The sequence below is a fragment of the Fukomys damarensis genome, unplaced genomic scaffold (genome assembly GCF_012274545.1).
Source record: "Fukomys damarensis isolate Sample0158 unplaced genomic scaffold, DMR_v1.0_HiC HiC_scaffold_28, whole genome shotgun sequence".
In the NCBI taxonomy this organism is placed as follows: Eukaryota; Metazoa; Chordata; class Mammalia; order Rodentia; family Bathyergidae; genus Fukomys; species Fukomys damarensis.
Window position 1 is genome coordinate 9195666 of NW_022900940.1, and position 17937 is coordinate 9213602.

Below are 17937 nucleotides of genomic sequence, written 5' to 3' on the forward strand. Positions count from 1 at the left end.
GTAACATCCTTTCGGTAATCTAGCTTCTCTTGAATGGATTTATAATTTTAATATTTTCCACCTGGTTTAATGTGTAGTAATGAAAGATAAAGATCATTTACATTTTGTTCTCATTAATTAAACCTGTATTCCCATAGATAATGTTCTGGTGAAGCATTGTTTTGCCTCATTTTGTAATTCTCCAGAGAGAAATATTTGGCTTTTCATTCTTTACTGATATTAGCATCTACCATTATGTTCGTTTTTTTTTCTTTCATTTTTTTTGTTTCAGTAAAGCATGCTAATGACTCAAGTTCACCCACAGAAATTAGTTCCAATGGTAAGTTGGACATGCACAATGTTGGCATTTATGTTCACTTTAAGTAGTTCATCATCATCTCTGAATTAGAGTGTTTTCTTTATTTTGTTTATGAGTTTGTAAAATGTTAGCATCTCTGTTAAGGAAAACCCGTTGGCAAAGGTCTAATTGTCCCTCATCTCCTTTTGAACATATGCAAAGGGAGTGACTTTTATAAATATATAACTATGTAAATATATTGGTATGTTTACCTATGATATAGTTTACATAAATACAAAGCTATAGCTATAAATATAAATGTAGATATTTAATTGAGAAGTTATTTTGGGGCTATCAATATATCTCATATGTTGTATAAGATTGATAGTTTTTTTGTGAAGAAGGGATAAAAGTCATAGTGACAAGAAATAGGAAAATGCTGGGTTTAAGAAAGTTAAATGTTTATTTTTTTTCTTGCAAGATTTATTGGAACAGTTACTATGCCACTATACGTTGTGACTTTCTGAAAAAGAATAGAGTTGGCAGTACTTTCCCTATTTGTGTATGGAAACTTTTAAATTCAATTTTATTTTATCCATAGGCTACCTAGTAGAAGTTGTGTTTATGCAGTATTCTTAAGTAAGCCTGAATTATACAGTAGGCTAGTTTTCTATAATGATAAGAATAATATACATGAATGCAAGAAATATTTTTATACCATGTGGACTAACAGCGTAAGTTAGATTCCTAATGTATTGGTGTTGTGCCCAGAAGTGGATGAGGGCTCCTCTTGGGAGCACCCTCCATTTTAAGGTGGATTGATTCTTTCCCAATATGATTTTCTTTCAAACTTTTAACTTAATGTATATATTTCTGCATCTTCAGAGCACTTAATAAAAATCACTGCACACAGTACACATTTGGCAGTTATTTCTCAGTAAATATATAATTATAAGAGAGTTACACAAAACATACACTGCTCCCTGTGCTGTGCATTCCTCTCTTACAGTGTTAGAATATCAGCTAATTGTTTTCCATAGAAGGTAAAGTTACCTTGATATTGAATGCAAAAAAACACCTTATAGTAACTTTTGCAATGAAGTCAAAATTTGCAGTAAAAAATGGAAGTCTGCTCATTGGCCATTGCATTTGAAAGTTATTACTAAAAAGAGATATAGAACATATTAATTTGTAGTTAGTAAAAATGTTTGCTAATCATTTACTGAAGCTGATTATCTTTGAAGGCCTGAGACTATAAAGAGTTGCCAGAAGAACCTGAAAAGCTCATAGATAGTCAGTGGCTACCACTGACTTCTTCTCTCAGAATTCCTGGACAGGGCCAGGGATTTAGCTCAGTGGTTTGGCTGCCTGCCTTGAAAGTGCAAGGTCCTGAATTCGATCCCTGGTACCGAAAAAACAGAAACCAAAAACAACAACAAAAAAACACTCTACAGAATTCCTGGATAGACTCTAGGAAGCTTTTAGTAGGAGCCATATCCAATACTTAAGTGGATTAAATTAAAGAAAAACATACAGCCATGTCTATGACAAGGAACAATTGAAGTGTAGAAAATAAAGTCATAGACTATCAACTAATTTAAGGGCTTTGTGGAGAAATTATTTGTCTTTAGTAATATTTGAACTTCTGAATTAGAACAGATCATATAAGTCATAAACTTTATAAAACTTGGTTTTACGTATAGTTAACCCATCTAAGGGACATCCTATGCTTCACAGGAAGAAAGAAAAGCAGTCTGCTTCAATGGAGATATATCCAGCTGTGTAGATACGCTTATGTGTGTACAGTACACAAACATATCTAGATTCATATGCTTTCAAGCCAGAGTTAGTGTCTAAGAATTTTAACTATCAGAATTTGAAAAAACAATCAAAGCTTTTCTTTTTCTTTTATAGCAAATTTAATCAAGCAAAGAAAACCGAGACTGCTGTTGCCCCCGCCTGAGAGTGGCAGTGAGTCTTCTGTCACCATCCTCAGAGGGGACACTCTGCTGCTGGAGTGTTTTGCTGAGGGGCTGTGAGTAATCCAACAACTTATCCACTCAATGTCATGAACAAAGAGGCATCAATTGAGAATGTATTTTGATGCACATCCTGTTAACTACATTTCTCCAAAGTGATTTGTACTTTGCAGACTTCAGGTTCTGACTGATATTTACTTATAATTGGATCTCTTGGTCCATTTGTGGTATTATAAGTGGAAGGAACAGACTTCCTGGTTAATACAACCCACCAAGTCTAGATCATGATTGTGTAGAAAGTCCAACCCGTTTCTATTCCTGCCTGTTTTTCCTTTTTCTACTCCCTTGGCTTGACCCAATCCCATGTGCTATATTACTATCTTTGCTGCCTTTAAATTTCCAAAGATTCTATTTACTTGTTTGTTACTCTGTTGTCCTTTAGATTCAAGAAGGCCCAGACCATGGAATCAGTGTTTCCAACAAAACCTAATTAACCAAACTTTGCTCACATCTGAAAAAGAAATGCACTTTTCTAGTATTCCATGTAAGCTCTAAGGGATTTCACTTGGTCATCAGCTGAAGCCATTACATGCATTCAATAACTACATGAAGTCTATGTAAACTGGGACCATCCTTTTAAGTTTATAAATGAAAACATTAATTTTGGTCAGGAAAACTCCCATTTGTACCACTTTCCTTCCAAATTTAATGACACTTCCATACCATTGTGAATGCTGCGAGAACAGACATTGCTTCTTCTGAGTACCGATTTTATTCATTTGCACATTTAACAGTATTATAAGCTTTAGGAAGAGTAGGATTTGACATTTCAAAAATCATACTCATTCATAATTTAGCGTGCATTCTAAATGACTAGCTGTGAATTAGATTGAGAAGAAAAGGGATGGGTTTTAATGGTTTTACGAGTCAAATTGTATCCTTTGTAAGTTTTCCTTCTCATCAAGAAAAATACCCAGGTTTCTTGTCTGGCTTAAATTGCCAGTGTACACTGACACTTAGTTACATAGATGTGCCGTGACACGACCTCTCTCAAGAAGTTTGGTCTCTGTTTTAGAAGATTAAAGTCTGAAGTTTCAATCTGAGTCATGATAGGGACTTGCTCAACTGTTCGTATTCATATGTGTTTGCAGTGGTACAAATTAAATTCTTTCAGGGTTCCTTGCTGTTTGGAGTTGATTTGTTAATACGGCAGGTGTTTCAATAGTTCATTATTTTCTTATTTCCCACAATGCCTTCATTTACGTGTTACATTGGCTCTCAGATCCACAGATTGTCTTCAAAATAATAGAAATGTTCTCATGTGTTTTGGAGAAATTGAAGTGTCATGAGGCAGTATATGAAAAATAGATATCAATTTGTCTCATCCTTTCAACGTAAAGATTCCTTATACAGTTTCATAAGAGGTTTCACCTGAAGTGGTTTCTCCTTGCTTGCAGTGGATTTTGATTAGATAATCCTATCTAGTTTTTTGGCAGCTGACAGTGATACACTCTAAAAAGTTTTAAAAATATTAAAAAAAATTTCTAAGTTTAAAACACAAACCTCTACACCAACAAAAATAACAACTAAAACATTGTACTGCTGCTCTGTGAAGAATTATGTTTTGCATTTTATATGCATGAACTCACTGAACCCTCAACCCATTTCATGACTAATTATTCCATTTTGAGTATTAGGTAAACAAAACCCAGAACACCCACTTGAACTCACTTAAAAAAAATTTCTAAGTTTAAAACACAAACCTCTACACCAACAAAAATAACAACTAAAACATTGTACTGCTGCTCTGTGAAGAATTATGTTTTGCATTTTATATGCATGAACTCACTGAACCCTCAACCCATTTCATGACTAATTATTCCATTTTGAGTATTAGGTAAACAAAACCCAGAACACCCACTTGAACTCACTTTTCTAAGTTTATTGGAAGTTGAAGCTAAATTTGATGCCTCCAGAAACTTAAACTACCACTGAATTTATTTATTTATTTTATTTAAATTTTACAATTTTATCTATTTTTATGTAAATTTTAATCACATGAATGATTTATTGTAAAGGTGGGGAAATATATAAAAAATGGCATCACTGCTGAATCTGAAGGTGTGTGAAGTAGATGATTCAGTAAATGTTTAATAATTTTGAAGATATTGTTAATATTAATTAAAGCAGGAAAGCTTTCGAGGGGATATCCATGTGGAGGTGCTGAGAGTCTATAGACTATGGGAATAAAGTGGAAATTGGGAAGAATTAAATGACACTTGAAGCCTTCTTATGAGACAAAAATGTTCATACCCTGAGTGAAAAGACAATTCACACTCACTGACAACCTGTGAAACGTCAGTAAAGTTAACATGAATTTAAGCTGGGTATGGTTCTCTGCAAGATAGTACATTATAAATAAAAAGTAGAATAAAAGTTGGTAAGGTAAGAACCTGAAAACAAATTTGAGATTGGAAGATAGTGTATATTTATATGCTTGCATACATAAAGAAATTATATTATTTTCCACCAAAACCTCATTGCCCAAATGCTGTTGATAAACACTCTTTAAAAGAAAAAAAAGAAAAAGAAACTGGCAAAGATATACCTAGAAATTCTTTTAGTGATATAAACCTCTCCCTAGGTAATCTCTCATATTCAGCTGACACTTAAAATCATTTTATTTGATTCCCTGAAGTGAAAGGTATTAGAAGATTGGTAGCTTTCATGGCCCAGAGGGTTAAAAAAAACAAAACAAAACAAAACAAAAAAAAAAACAGATCTAACAGAAAGTGAGATGCTTGCACTATTAAAGTATGGAATCATGAAAAACTCCGGGGCTGAAGGAACTAAGGTCCAGAGCAGTCTGTGACTTGGCAAAATGCCATTTTGACAGATGGAGTAGAAAGTAAGCAGTTAGGAAACTTGGATTGTGCATCCTGTTAGATGGTGTTCTCAGGGAGTCAGCAGTAAATACCTTGTCACATGTGCCTATTTCCCAATGCTGTGTGCTCTAACCTGATCAAATACATTTCAGATCTGTAGGGCAGATAAGTTCTTGAGCCTTGAAAGAAGAAGAGAACAGATGGATGCAAAGTGCCTTCATCTTTACCTCCAAAAATTTGCATCATGATTGAATAATTTTAACCATTGCTTATAAATAATAAACTATTTGAGACATTTATTAACTAACAACTAATGGGAACTATGTTGACAAACATATACCTAAGGACATACTATCAGGAAGGACACAGATTTTTATGAAAAGCAAAAAATCTAATACAAAAAAAGGCAGATTTAAGGTCATTTATTATTACAGTGACCTTAATCAAACTAGGTTCTTGAACTTCAACTTTCTTACTAGCAGAAAGATTATAATAATTTCCACTTTTAGAGTATACTCAGTAACTTACAGCTACTAGTAACAAAAAAGAATACAGTAAGAAAAAGGTTATATAAGTGAAAATAACAAAATTAAGCCTTTTCCATTTATGTAACCTGACTAGCATGCAGAAAAGTAATAAAATCCTCCCTCAATGGAACACAGCCATCCTTGCTTTCCATGTCAGTTTAAAATGTATTTTTCAGGTTTTCACGAGAAGGTATTTTTCTTATAATCAGTTGGCTTGACTCCCTACTTCTGTTTTCCCTCCTTATGAGGTGGAGAAGTTCTCATATTCGTTGCTAATATGTGTTTGCTTTTCGTTTGTGTGTTTGTTTGGATGAGCGCATCTTCCCAAAGCCAGCCCTCTGCCAGGGAGATTCAGTTCTTGCCTCTTTCCCTCTATTCCCCACAGGTGAGAAAGCCACCTGAGTACCAGTGACTGCACCTTGCACTTCCGCTAGCCCTCATCCAGCCGGTGCACCTGAGCCCCCTTCTTCAATGTCAGCTGCATTAGAAAGAAAGGGGAAGGCATTGGCACCTCTCTGTTTACTATGGAGTCCTTTTTTACCCTCATCACATGAGGCAGAGTGCTATTATCTCTGACCCCTTCAAGCTACCAGCAGGGAAACTTTAATACTACTAGGACTATTTTGAATATTATTTCTATGGTATGGACTCCAGCCATTCATCCAGCCATATTTGTTCAGTACTTAAATGTAGTTAGGCCACTTAGTAGTGGGCGCAGAGGATGTCCAGGAATGTAGACTATTAAAAAAATCTCTAATGAGGGAGACTTGCTCCAAGCCCCGACTTCACCATTGAAGACAACGTGTTTGTCTGACATAAATCAGAGGTACCTGAGAATGCACGTAAAATCACCCCAATGAAGAAAATGCTCTGTGGATTTCTGTTCTTTGTTTGTTTGTTTGTTTATTTATTTGTTCATTTATTTATTTGCAGACCGACTCCACAGGTTGAATGGGAAAAAATGGGTGATGATTTACCAAAGGGAAGAGAAACAAAAGAAAATTATGGCAAGACTTTAAAAATAGAAAATATCGCCTACCAAGACAAAGGAAATTATCGTTGTACAGCTAATAATTTCTTGGGAACAGCCAGTCATGATTTTCATGTCATAGTGGAAGGTACATTACTCATGAAAATTTATGTTTCTTCTCTAGTCAATGAACCCATATAATAATGGGTTTTTGCCTATATAATATATGTGTGATTAAACCTTAGAAGTTTTGACTTTATTTGTACTGTGTGCACTGAATTATATTATGTTTCAGATGATGTGTTTTTCATTTACTCCACTACCACAGAGCCACACGAAAGGGACAAAGGACATGAAAAGATCTTAAAAACAGTTTCCATGATGTGTTCAAGTAATTATTAAACCTGGTCTCCTAAATTATCTTCTGAAAAATAATTTTTATCATAAGGTACATATGATACTACAATATTAACTCATACAAATAGGTAAGGAAGCCAACTCTGGTAACACAGGCCTATGATAATCTGAGACAAAAGGGTTATAAATTCAATTCTTTGCTTGGGCAATTTAGTGAGGCCTTACCACAAAAACAAACAAACAAACAAAAACAGAAAAAGGGCTGTGAATACAGCTTGTGGGGAGGCCTTGGCTTCATTGCCCAGTGAAAAGTAAGGATTACCTACCAAAAAAGTAAGGGTTATGATGGAAGCAAATATTACAAGAAGCCTGAAAAAAATTTGGCCTTTGCTTCCTAATCTTGTCATTAGCTTGCTGTGTTCTTGATCACTTTATTTCACCTTAGCATTAGTCACTTTCTCGTTGCATCCGTGGGAGAGAATCGCTGACACACAACATAAAGGAAGACAGGTTTACTCTGACTCAGGGTTTTGGGAAATGCAGTCCATGATTGGCTGCCTCCAAGACAGAAACAGCTTGGTGAAATGGGATGGTGTAGGATCCCTGCTCACCTCCTGGCAGCAAAGAAGCAGGTACAGAAGGAAGGAGTCTGGAAGGTGGGTATACCCTCCAGTAACAACTCTTCTACCATGCCCCACCTCCTAACAAAATATTTAGATATAAACTCATCAACAGCTGAGTCCTCCAATGAATAGAGTGCTTCCCCAACCCAGTGACTTCACAAAAGCTGTATCTCTGAATACTTGAGACTTTGGGGGTCAATTTAGATCAAAACCATGACACTATACCTCATTTTATTCATCACAGTAATGCAGGAGCCATCCCTATTCTAGAGCTAACATTTGAGAGTCTACATCTTGAATTGAAATGCTTTTCAATATGTTATCTATGGGGAAATAAGGATAGACTGTATGGTGTAAATATTGATTCCTTATGAAAAACAGAAAAAGTATATTATGTTCAAATCATTTTTCTGCCAGTCCATCAGCTGAGATTTTACTATCCTTTGTTTTGTTTATAGAAATAGGCAGGCAATGATGAAACCTTTTTTCTAAAAAAACGGAGCAGCCACAAAAGATATGCCTGTCAAAAGTGAAGGTTACCTAACCTTCCTGTGAATTTGATTGATGCAAACTGTTTTCTGTGTCTGATCACATTAAGACTTTCTTTCTATGGTTTATTTGACTGCATTGATCAAATTAATGAAATGATTACTGCATTTGTACTTATTTAGCACTATGTAGGCTTAACTGTTGAAAGGAATTGCCTTCTACAGCCTATTATTTAGTGAATTTAAACTGAGCTGCAGGGCCCCCACTAGTATTCCAATGAAGAAGTTCACCTCTTAGAGCTGCAGTTTGCACAAAGACCACAGAAGTAATGGCCTGTTATTTTAAAAGAATTCCACTCACAAGTAAACGTTATGATAATGGATTTAGTCATGCTCCTGTTAGAAATAAAACTTGTTTCAAAATCCTCACTAAAATCTGAATTATTAGTTAAGATTAGAAGAACAGAAAACCAAAGGTGAGAATTTCATTGTCTTTAGTTTAAAGGATAAAAATAATTTATATTGGAGAAAAAATAATATTATGCATTAACATCAACATCTGGTAATAATAATATATCTCTCTGACCAATTATCCACTAAGAAATGCAGGGAGAATTAAACTGAATTAAATGTTTTGAACGATCTATATTGTCTATAATTTTAAGACATCATTTGATACTTCTGTATAATTTAGCTACTCGTATAACTCCCTGCCCCCTTTCCAGCCTACTCAGATATCCACCAGCAAGACATGTCTATTTGTTAGCTGCTTCTACACTAAGTTGCTGACTATTGGAAATCCTTCCAGATGGCTGGAACATTGCTACAGTAGCTGAATATTTTAACAATCTGGCCAGGGTTTTCTTGACTCTAAGACCAATACTTTCAAAAGAATTGCAAGGGTTGCAAAAAAAATCAAACACATAAAATTAATTATGCAATTTAAAATGTTGACTCTAGGACTCCAAGGGATATAGATCTGCTGAACATATTATTCTCACTATTCATAAAACAGCTATTAGCACTATTGAGATGTAAATAATGTTTTTATGAGGAACATTTAATCATTTCCCCTTAGTGAGAAATCACTAAATGTACCTTCACCTATATGTTTTCAGTCTTTCCCTCTACGTATGCACCTAGAAATTAAATTGTGCTCCAGAAGCTTCCCCCCTCTCTCCAAAGTGTGAAAGCAGTAATATAACCTTCATTAATCATCTAGATGGATGAGTGCTCTTTTATTCAATTTAGTTCTTCCTTCCTGCATCCTCTTCTTTCTTGTCTTTTCTTATATCTTGTTTAGAAACCTAAATTAAATAACAAGAACTAGACATATGGGAATAGGACACCACTGTTGTATATATTTGATAATCTAGTTCATTCTGAAAATGTTCTTTGTTCTAAAATAAAAGCATAGCTTGGATTCTGTTCTCTGTAATACGTCTTCCGTAATACAAAATGCAATCACAAATAGCATGAGCTTATAATTTAAGCTACAACTTTCTCAATATGAAACCAAACTATAATTGAAGCCCTGGTATATGTATGAACCAAAACATCCATTGTGTCTTTACTTGGTATAACTATACTTCCTATCACCCGTGATGTGTAATTCTAGTACAGTAAAAAGAAATATTCTGCATTCAGAAATCAAAATATAGTCTTAATCACATTTCAGTTGACTTTTAAAAGTCAACTTAATAGCAATCATTTATTAATAATTATATATCCATAATATAATTCAAATTTTTGTGAATTTTAAAAGGATGCCACTCCAGTGCAAATCAATTCTGGTATTGTTAATAAAACCACATTTTTAAGAAGAAATCAATTCCTAAAAAGTAGCAACTAAAACTAACTTTAATAATCCTAACAACTTAATTTATTATAAATATCTAATAGGAATTTGTAAAAAATGTTTTACTAAAAACACTATGTTTTGATTTGTGAGAATCCAATTTCCTGTTTCATTCTGCCTTTCTCCTAATGATAAGCACCTCTTACTAGCTTGCTTATGACATTCTCCATATCCAAATATTTTGTCTCTATTTTCAGGAGAATGAGGCATATTTTTCATCAAAATTTTTGTTTACAATTATGGTGAAGTGGGTAAAATTTCAACCTATGTAATTTTTGTCACTTGTTATGAATCTTAGAATAATACATGGTTTTCCCCCAAATTTTTCAGTTTTTATAATCTTTTTCTCTCTCTCTCTTGAGTCTTTTCTTTTCACTCTCTTACCAAGATGCACCCTTTAGGAACAAGTTGGATGTTCCTACCTCAGAAAAAATCAGTTTGCTTTTCATCCCTGCTTGTCTCTGGCCTGTTCCTCAACCATCCAAAATTTTCCATCTCAAAGCAAATGTTCTCAAGCTTACTGTGCTTGCTTTAGTATATGCTAAGTACCAATATAGTAAGATGTTCAATAAACACATGCAATTATGAGAGCGTGAATGACAAGAAAGTAGCCATTTCTTCCTATCCAAGGTGTCATCCCTCCTCTTTTTGTCATTTGCTGAAGTCATTGGGGATCTAACCTTGCGTTTCAACTTAATAGTACTCCATAGGTGTGCCGGTTTTGTACCAGGCATTATGCCAAACAGAATAAGATTCCTCCCTGGTTTTTAGGAGTGAGTTCAGTGAATCTCACTACTGACATTCACTTGGGCTGAAAGTGAGGCTGGTGTCAAGACACAGGCTAGGATTCTCTTTCAAACCACTTGGCAAAGTTTATCTCTGCTCAGGATCAGCTTAATTCTGCAGAAGAAACAAGCAAAAGAGGCACAGATAGGAATGCTTTCCTGGTCTAAGTGTTCACAAAGCACTCACGGCAAGGTTAAGGCAAAGCTCAGCGATGATTCCTACTGTGCACCTGCAACATCTCGGGTTTGTTAGTCGATACTGGGAACTTTGATTTGGAAGCACAAAGCAGCACTTGGTGAGCTGAGTGGACCTCGATTCCTATTTCAGGTCCAAAATAAGACATCAGTGAACTAGAAGCTGACCACACGGCTTCAGTGCTGCTTCTGTCCACAGATCTGTGCAGTGGCTGGAACAAGAAATGGGGGTTCTTTACTGAGAACCCTGGGAAAACTAGGCTGTAAGGTGAAATGGTCTGATCAGGTGACATCTGATGCCTCCTCCCAGCTCTAACATTAATAGATCTTAATGCAGCCACCAAAAGAGTAATGAAATTCATAGGAAATTTATATGACAGTAGTGCTTGAACTAAATAAAAATGCCTTCTTTTTTTCTGAAACACTATTCAGAATTATACTGTTGGAGCATTAATTCATAGAAAGACGCAAGTAATTTCGGATTTCTTCTATCACGTTGAGGGCAAAAAGTCAAATGTTGCTTTTAAGCTTCTGTATCTATCCTTTATGAAAACAAAATCTCTAGGATATAATAATATACAAATTGATAAATAAGTACAGGTAGTTACATATAAATGACAAAGTCATTAAGAACGTTAAAATGTTGAAATCTTCCATTACTTTTATTTAAAAAGTTCTGTGTACATTTCTAGAATGTTAACCTTGAGAATAACTTGTAGCCAGTACTGACTAAAGAATTTACCGTCTGTTCTTTCTCCCGCATTTAAATAGTGATTGTATAGCTATTTTTATACGTAATGTATTATACACGCTTGGACTCCAAATTAAGTACACACACGCGCACACACATCCACACACACTGTACTACACGAAACACGCCCTCCTCGCTTTGCAGTATCTTTACCAAAACAAAACAAAACAAAACAAAACAACTGTAAGAACTCTGAGATTGTATGTGGCTTCTGCCCTCTGCTGGGGCCCAGTAGAAACACAACCTTAACATTTTTAGACCTTTTGCTTTGAGTCCAATCTCTGAATAGAAGCTTCACTTGGTTTCCAGAGCCTCCTCGCTGGACGAAGAAACCAGAGAGTGGCGTGTACAGCACCGGGAGCAGCGGCATCTTGCTGTGTGAGGCTGAAGGAGAGCCGCAGCCCACAATCAAATGGAGAGTCAATGGCTTCCCGATTGACAGTGAGTAAAACCTCCGGAGTAACCCAAGGAAGAAGGGCGAGGCTGGGTGGATGGTCGTGATTAGACATCCAATAGCCTGTACGGAGCTGGGCATCACTGTGTTCACAGGACAGGTCTAACCAGGAGTCAGAAAGTGCCTCTATCTGAGCAATTTGATCGTTGAGAACTGATAATCATGGAAGAGCCGTAGTGTTTATAAGGTGAGGTGATTGTATTAATTATATAGAAAAATGAAGTTAAAATAAATCAGCAACTGAAAGGGAAAGAGGATGCTTCAAAGGTGGAAGCCAGTTGTTGTCTGTCCCCCTGATTTGACGGTGGGCAGCACAGTTGGGACATCGAGACCTCTCTTCGATTCAGACAACAGCTCTCTCTGTCTTGGGCTCTGCCCCCGCTCCGACCATCCTCTGGTCACACTTTTCTTCACGATTTGAAAAATCCTCAGGGACAGGGAGACATGCCAAGCTTGAATCTGTGCTTTAAACCTTGCTATTCTCCACCAAGATCGAGTACCCAAGATGTGAAATATTCTTATTCAGTCCCTTGGCCTCCTCTTCAGAGGTAGTGGGTTGCCAGAAAGGTCTAGGACGAAAGGCCTGATCTCCTCACTCCTTCATGCCCCAATTTGGAGCTCCAAGTTCCTAAATCCTCAGTTTGAATCCAGAACTCAGGTCATTTCTAATGCCTTTGTTCAGGCAGGAGGAGGCGATACATTTTATGTGTCAGTTGATTAGTTTTACTGAGAATAGGCATAATAGTGGGTCTTGTATGTGGCTGCCATTTGTTCCTTGATCCTGGACCTGTACATGTTAGGTGGACCTCCTGAAAGTTCATGGACCAGAGATCCTACCTAGGCTGTGTACCTGACTAGCTCTTTACTGATTGTGTCCAAGCTCGAGTTTTTAAAACTTCAAAATAGAGATAATGATAGCTGGTTGTGCTCAAACAAGATAGAGTCAATCGCCTAGGGCAGTGATCTGTGTGTAAGCACTGTGGTCGTTTATAAATTCTGGAGCCAGACTGCCTGTGTTTGCACATTGGCTCTGCCTTTTACTGGTCTTGCGACTGGGAATGTAAGCATTTAAAACCTATCTCCTCATCAGTAAGAAAAGGAGATAAAAACAGCAGTGACTCAGGGTTGTCATGTGGAGACAACAGGACTCCACTCAGAGAATGCTCTGCACAGTATCTGCCACCGAAGCAGCCAAATCAAAGCATTGTTTATTGTCATTGTTTGCACATAACAAACTCTCAGGGAACCTTAGCACTCATTATTAATATCTTCAGATTTCAGACTTTTTCTCATTTCTTTAGAGAACAGAATTACAGATGCAAAAAATATGAAATCCATTTTTGTTTATAAAGAAAGCTAAGATTGATGGAATAAGAAATGTAGATTCTCCAGAACATACACAATCGTACAATTTCATGTCTGGCTGTGCTTGTCTGTTTATGAGAGGCATTCACAAATTAACGAAAGAAAATTACAAATGAGGTACTGGTATGTGCACTTGAAAAATTCAATGATACAATAGTATTTGTTGAGCACCTCCTGTGTGTTGGGAAGTGGCTTATTTCTGTGGATGCAGCTGTGAATAAAATAGTCAGAATCCCTGCTATGCCACATCTAATATTCCAGTGACTAGAGACAGTAAGTAGACAAATAGGCCCATGAGTGCACAGTGTGTACTAATGTACAAAAGAGCTAGGTAAGGAGAAGAGTGAGGGGAGGATCAGGAACTTGGTTTGCTATATTACTGTACTACCTACCGTGTAATGCACCTTTGAGTTGAGACCTGAAGGAGGGAAGGAATTCAACCATGCCAATAACTGTGCAGATGCTTCCAGGACAGAGAGATCTGGGAGTGTACAGATTCCCCACAGAAGGCAATCTGCCTGGGGCTGAGGGAGTGAGGAGAAAGCAGTCCTAGGGAGATCACCACCCAGCGGGGAAGGCACCGGAGCTCAGGGGAAGGCGAAGTCCACATGGGGCCTTGGGTTGTTTTCAGAAGTAGATGTGTACCTCTCTGATGATTTCAAGCAGAGGGGTAGTGACATGATATCATTCATGTTTTTACATATGTTTTATGAATGGAGACTTTCCTATATGACTACATTCAGAGGCTATCCGAAAGACACTGGGGCCTTGGGTGAGATACCAGTTGTAGTATTGGTTAGGTCCTGAATTTATTCCCAAGGTAGAGTCAACAGGTTTGTTAGTGGATATCTAAGACCACGGCTGAAAACCAACTTCTGACAGATCTGGAAATAAAGTCACACCTGAAGTTCCCAAGTTCACTTTTCTTGCCAAAACTCTTGAGAACAGCTCTCTGAGAGTCTCAGAAAAGAAATCCCAAGCATACTTAGGTTGTGGTGAGTGACGACAGAGGGCTGACCAAAGGCCATGAAATCTCTTTGAACTTACAGTTTTAGAAATTGATACCCTAAAGCTATCATATACATCTTATTTCAAAATCCAAGCAAAACGAGTGCTCTCCAATTCTACACGTTCAGCATCTGGCATTTCTGAAATGTACCACAAGCTTTAAAGTCTATATTTTATTATTATACAATTTACAGATGCGGCAACTGAGGCTCACAGAGTTTATAGTCCTGACTTGAGGATATAATTCAAGTAAATTTACAGCTAGAGATGGAGCCCGGAAGTGAGTTACGGCCAAAGCACTACTTTCTCCCTCCATACGGCATCATTTTTCATCCATCTGATGAAAGAAAAAAAAATGACAATTTCTGAATTATATAAGGACTAGTATATTTTGCTTGGGAACATTTAAAAAAACACGTAATTCCTTTGAATCCCCAGTACTACAATCTTCTGCTGGTATGCGGCATATTGTGCAATTTCCATGGCATTCCTGGAAGGCCAACTTGAGCAATGTTAGTTGTTTTTCATCTGAAACATGAGACCAGAGTCTCATTTTTTCCAACTGCAATGTTGTATTGGTTCAGAGCTTGTCATGGGGCTGATGGCAAAAGGAAAAGTGAAGGGGGTGACCCAGCTAACACTCCGAGGCCAAAGACTCAGAGTATGCAGCGCAGGAGTGCAGTGGGGTCCGATTAGACGCTTGGGCTTTGGCAGCACTCTGAATACAGACCTAAAGAACCTGAAGAATTATTCATCTTGTTGATTCTTCAGAATAAGTGATGAGTTGTCCCAAAATATTTTATTGGTTTTCTAATGTTGCTTTAATAAATTACCAGAAGTTTAGTGATTTAAAATAGTACACATTTACTGTTTTGCAATTCTGTAGGTCAGAAGTTTAGCACAAGTCGTGGTGGGCTAAAATTCTGGTGTTATCTGTGTTACGTTTCTTCCTGGAGATTGTAGACAACAATCTCCATTGCTGTGCTTTTCTCCAGCTTCTAGAGGCTGTTTGTATTCTGTGGTCCAGAGCTCTCTTCCTTCCTCTTCAAAGCCAGCAGTATTGCACGTGTCTGACCTTTATTTCCATAGTCACAACTTCCCTTCCTGCAGCCTCAGCCAGGAAAGGGTTTTCTGACTTTTAGAAACTGTATAGTTACACTGGGCTGACCTGGGTAGGCTGGAGGATTTTCCAGTCTCAAATCTCAAAGTCCTTAATCTTAATCACTTCTGCAATGTTGCTTTTCACGTGTACACTAATATATTTACAAATTCTGCGGGTAAGCCCCTGGACATCTTACACATGCTATTTTGTTCTTCCTCCTTATGGAGATCTTTTGTGAATAAAATGCTGACCAACTATTTTTTCAATCATTTGAGCACATCTTTACTTATTGCCTGCTCTGTGATAGCTGCCTCTCAAGAGCTGGACACATTCCACTCAACCACAGAGACCAGGCCCTGCCCTCAGGAGGTCACAGTCACATGAAAAATGTTTTTATTTATGACTCCATGAGAAAAGAATGTAAGAAGAGTCTTCTCTCAATATGCCATATCTCACGTTTTTAAAAATCTAAAATTTACCAGGGAGATTATTGTGCACAATGCAAACACAAGTAAAAAATAAGATTGCGATCTCATAAAGTCATTTGAACTAAAACTTTTCTACATGTTTGCTCCTCCCTCAACATTCCTAGGTGATGTATTTTTCTTTACATGGCTTTTTGTTGTTGTTGCCATCGTTGTTGTAGAGTCATAGCGATGGCATATAAATGGAGCCAGAAAAATTGCCACATGCTATAGAATACATCATTCACCTTTTCTGAAATTTACCTTTAAAGATGGCTATGAAAATGTTAATACTATCAAGTTCTGAGCAGAGGCAAGGAAATGGGGAACATACAACAGGGTTCTTTATCTCTTAATAAGTAAAATAGATATATTAGATGTTTTCATTTCCAAAAGATCATTCCAGGATCAGTAGTGGGATAGAATTATTGCAAAAAAATTGAAAGTCTCCTTGCTATCAAGGAGGGTTTTGTCTTGTTAGGGAAGGGAAAAATTACCAGCAATCTATCTGGTGTAGTTACTCAGTAAAGCACAGCACATTAAATAAATGATGTGGATTAGAAAATTACAGAAGGGCTGAGGAGTGAAACATGAGCACAGGTGTCAAAGGCAAAAGCTGCAACCAGTGTCGGTAGATTGGGAGGATCACTTGTGCTGACCGTGTGCTTTGTAAAAGTCAGATCTAAATTCAAAGGAGTAAACAAGAGTCAGTTCACAGGGAGATTCGAGTACCAAGCAGGTAATTTGGAATCTTACTGTGAGTAGGAGTAGAGAAAGGCCAATGAGCTCTTTTTAATAGGTCACAGATATTCTGACAATAAATGCTAATTGGAAAGAAGACTGAAAATATAAAAAGATCTGAAAAGTAAAGTCCATGGTTGATGTGAAGAAAGCCAATGAATTGGCTTCAGTTAACCATTTTCACCCTAACTTGGTTTTAAAATATAAATACTGTGTGACACATTTAATAAACGGTATATAAATATTTTATGACCTATTCTTTATCATACTGACATTCTTTAATCATTTTCAGATCATCTATTTGCGGGTGATGTTGTCTTCCCCAGGGAAATTAGTTTTACCAACCTACATCCAAATCACACTGCCGTGTACCAGTGCGAAGCCTCAAATGTTCATGGAACGATCCTTGCCAATGTCAATATCGATGTTGTAGGTGAGCACACCTAAGAGTAGAATAATTCCCTTTTTGTGAAGGAAAATGTTCAGTTAAAATGGGATCCAAACACCAGTGGAATTCTTGGCACATAAAATTTAGGAAAAAAAAATAATAAAGTGATCTTTAATTTACATGTGGACTTAATACTCAATAGTGAAATTTGACTTTCAGACTGTATTGAGTTTAGATACTTTTTGAATTTAAAAATAGTTGCACTGTAATAGTTAGCTATCTTCCATTTTTGTACATGTGATGCGGACATAGAAATGTTTATAGGTAATATATTATTAGTTTTTACATGAATCTTTAAAACTGCATTTTGTTGTTTTCAAATAGATGTTATTCCACTGATACAAACAAAAGATGAAGAAAATTATGCCACAGTGATTGGGTACAGTGCTTTCCTACACTGTGAATACTTTGCCTCCCCAGAGGCAGTAGTGACTTGGTAAGCCACCATGCTGTTTTCTTAAGAGAATGTCTCTGGTAGAGTTTGCCTTGTTTCTTCATCCATCATTTGACCGGTTGCATTGTTTCCGCATTGTTATATGGAGCCATTACCTCTGAGAAATAAGAAAGCAAGCTTAATAGCCTGTCTCTCCTAAAAATATTAGCTAGGTTTCTAGGATTTTCTCACACGGGGAAGAAATGAAGGTCATTTGTATTCATAAA

General features: G+C 36.7%; 1 protein-coding gene across 2 annotated transcripts in view; it reads left to right on the plus strand.

Annotated features, from left to right (window-relative positions):
• The window catches only part of Chl1 (cell adhesion molecule L1 like), a 188972-nt gene that overhangs the window by 133345 nt on the left and 37690 nt on the right, over window positions 1-17937 (plus strand). Inside the window, exons 7-12 of one of the 2 annotated variants that reach the window (XM_010629959.3) lie at window positions 272-319; window positions 2192-2312; window positions 6602-6786; window positions 12005-12136; window positions 17122-17262; window positions 17602-17713. In XM_010629959.3, the coding sequence (XP_010628261.1) occupies window positions 272-319; window positions 2192-2312; window positions 6602-6786; window positions 12005-12136; window positions 17122-17262; window positions 17602-17713 (739 nt within the window). The remainder of the gene's footprint in view (window positions 1-271; window positions 320-2191; window positions 2313-6601; window positions 6787-12004; window positions 12137-17121; window positions 17263-17601; window positions 17714-17937) is intronic. The other variant, XM_010629960.2, reaches the window with a different exon arrangement.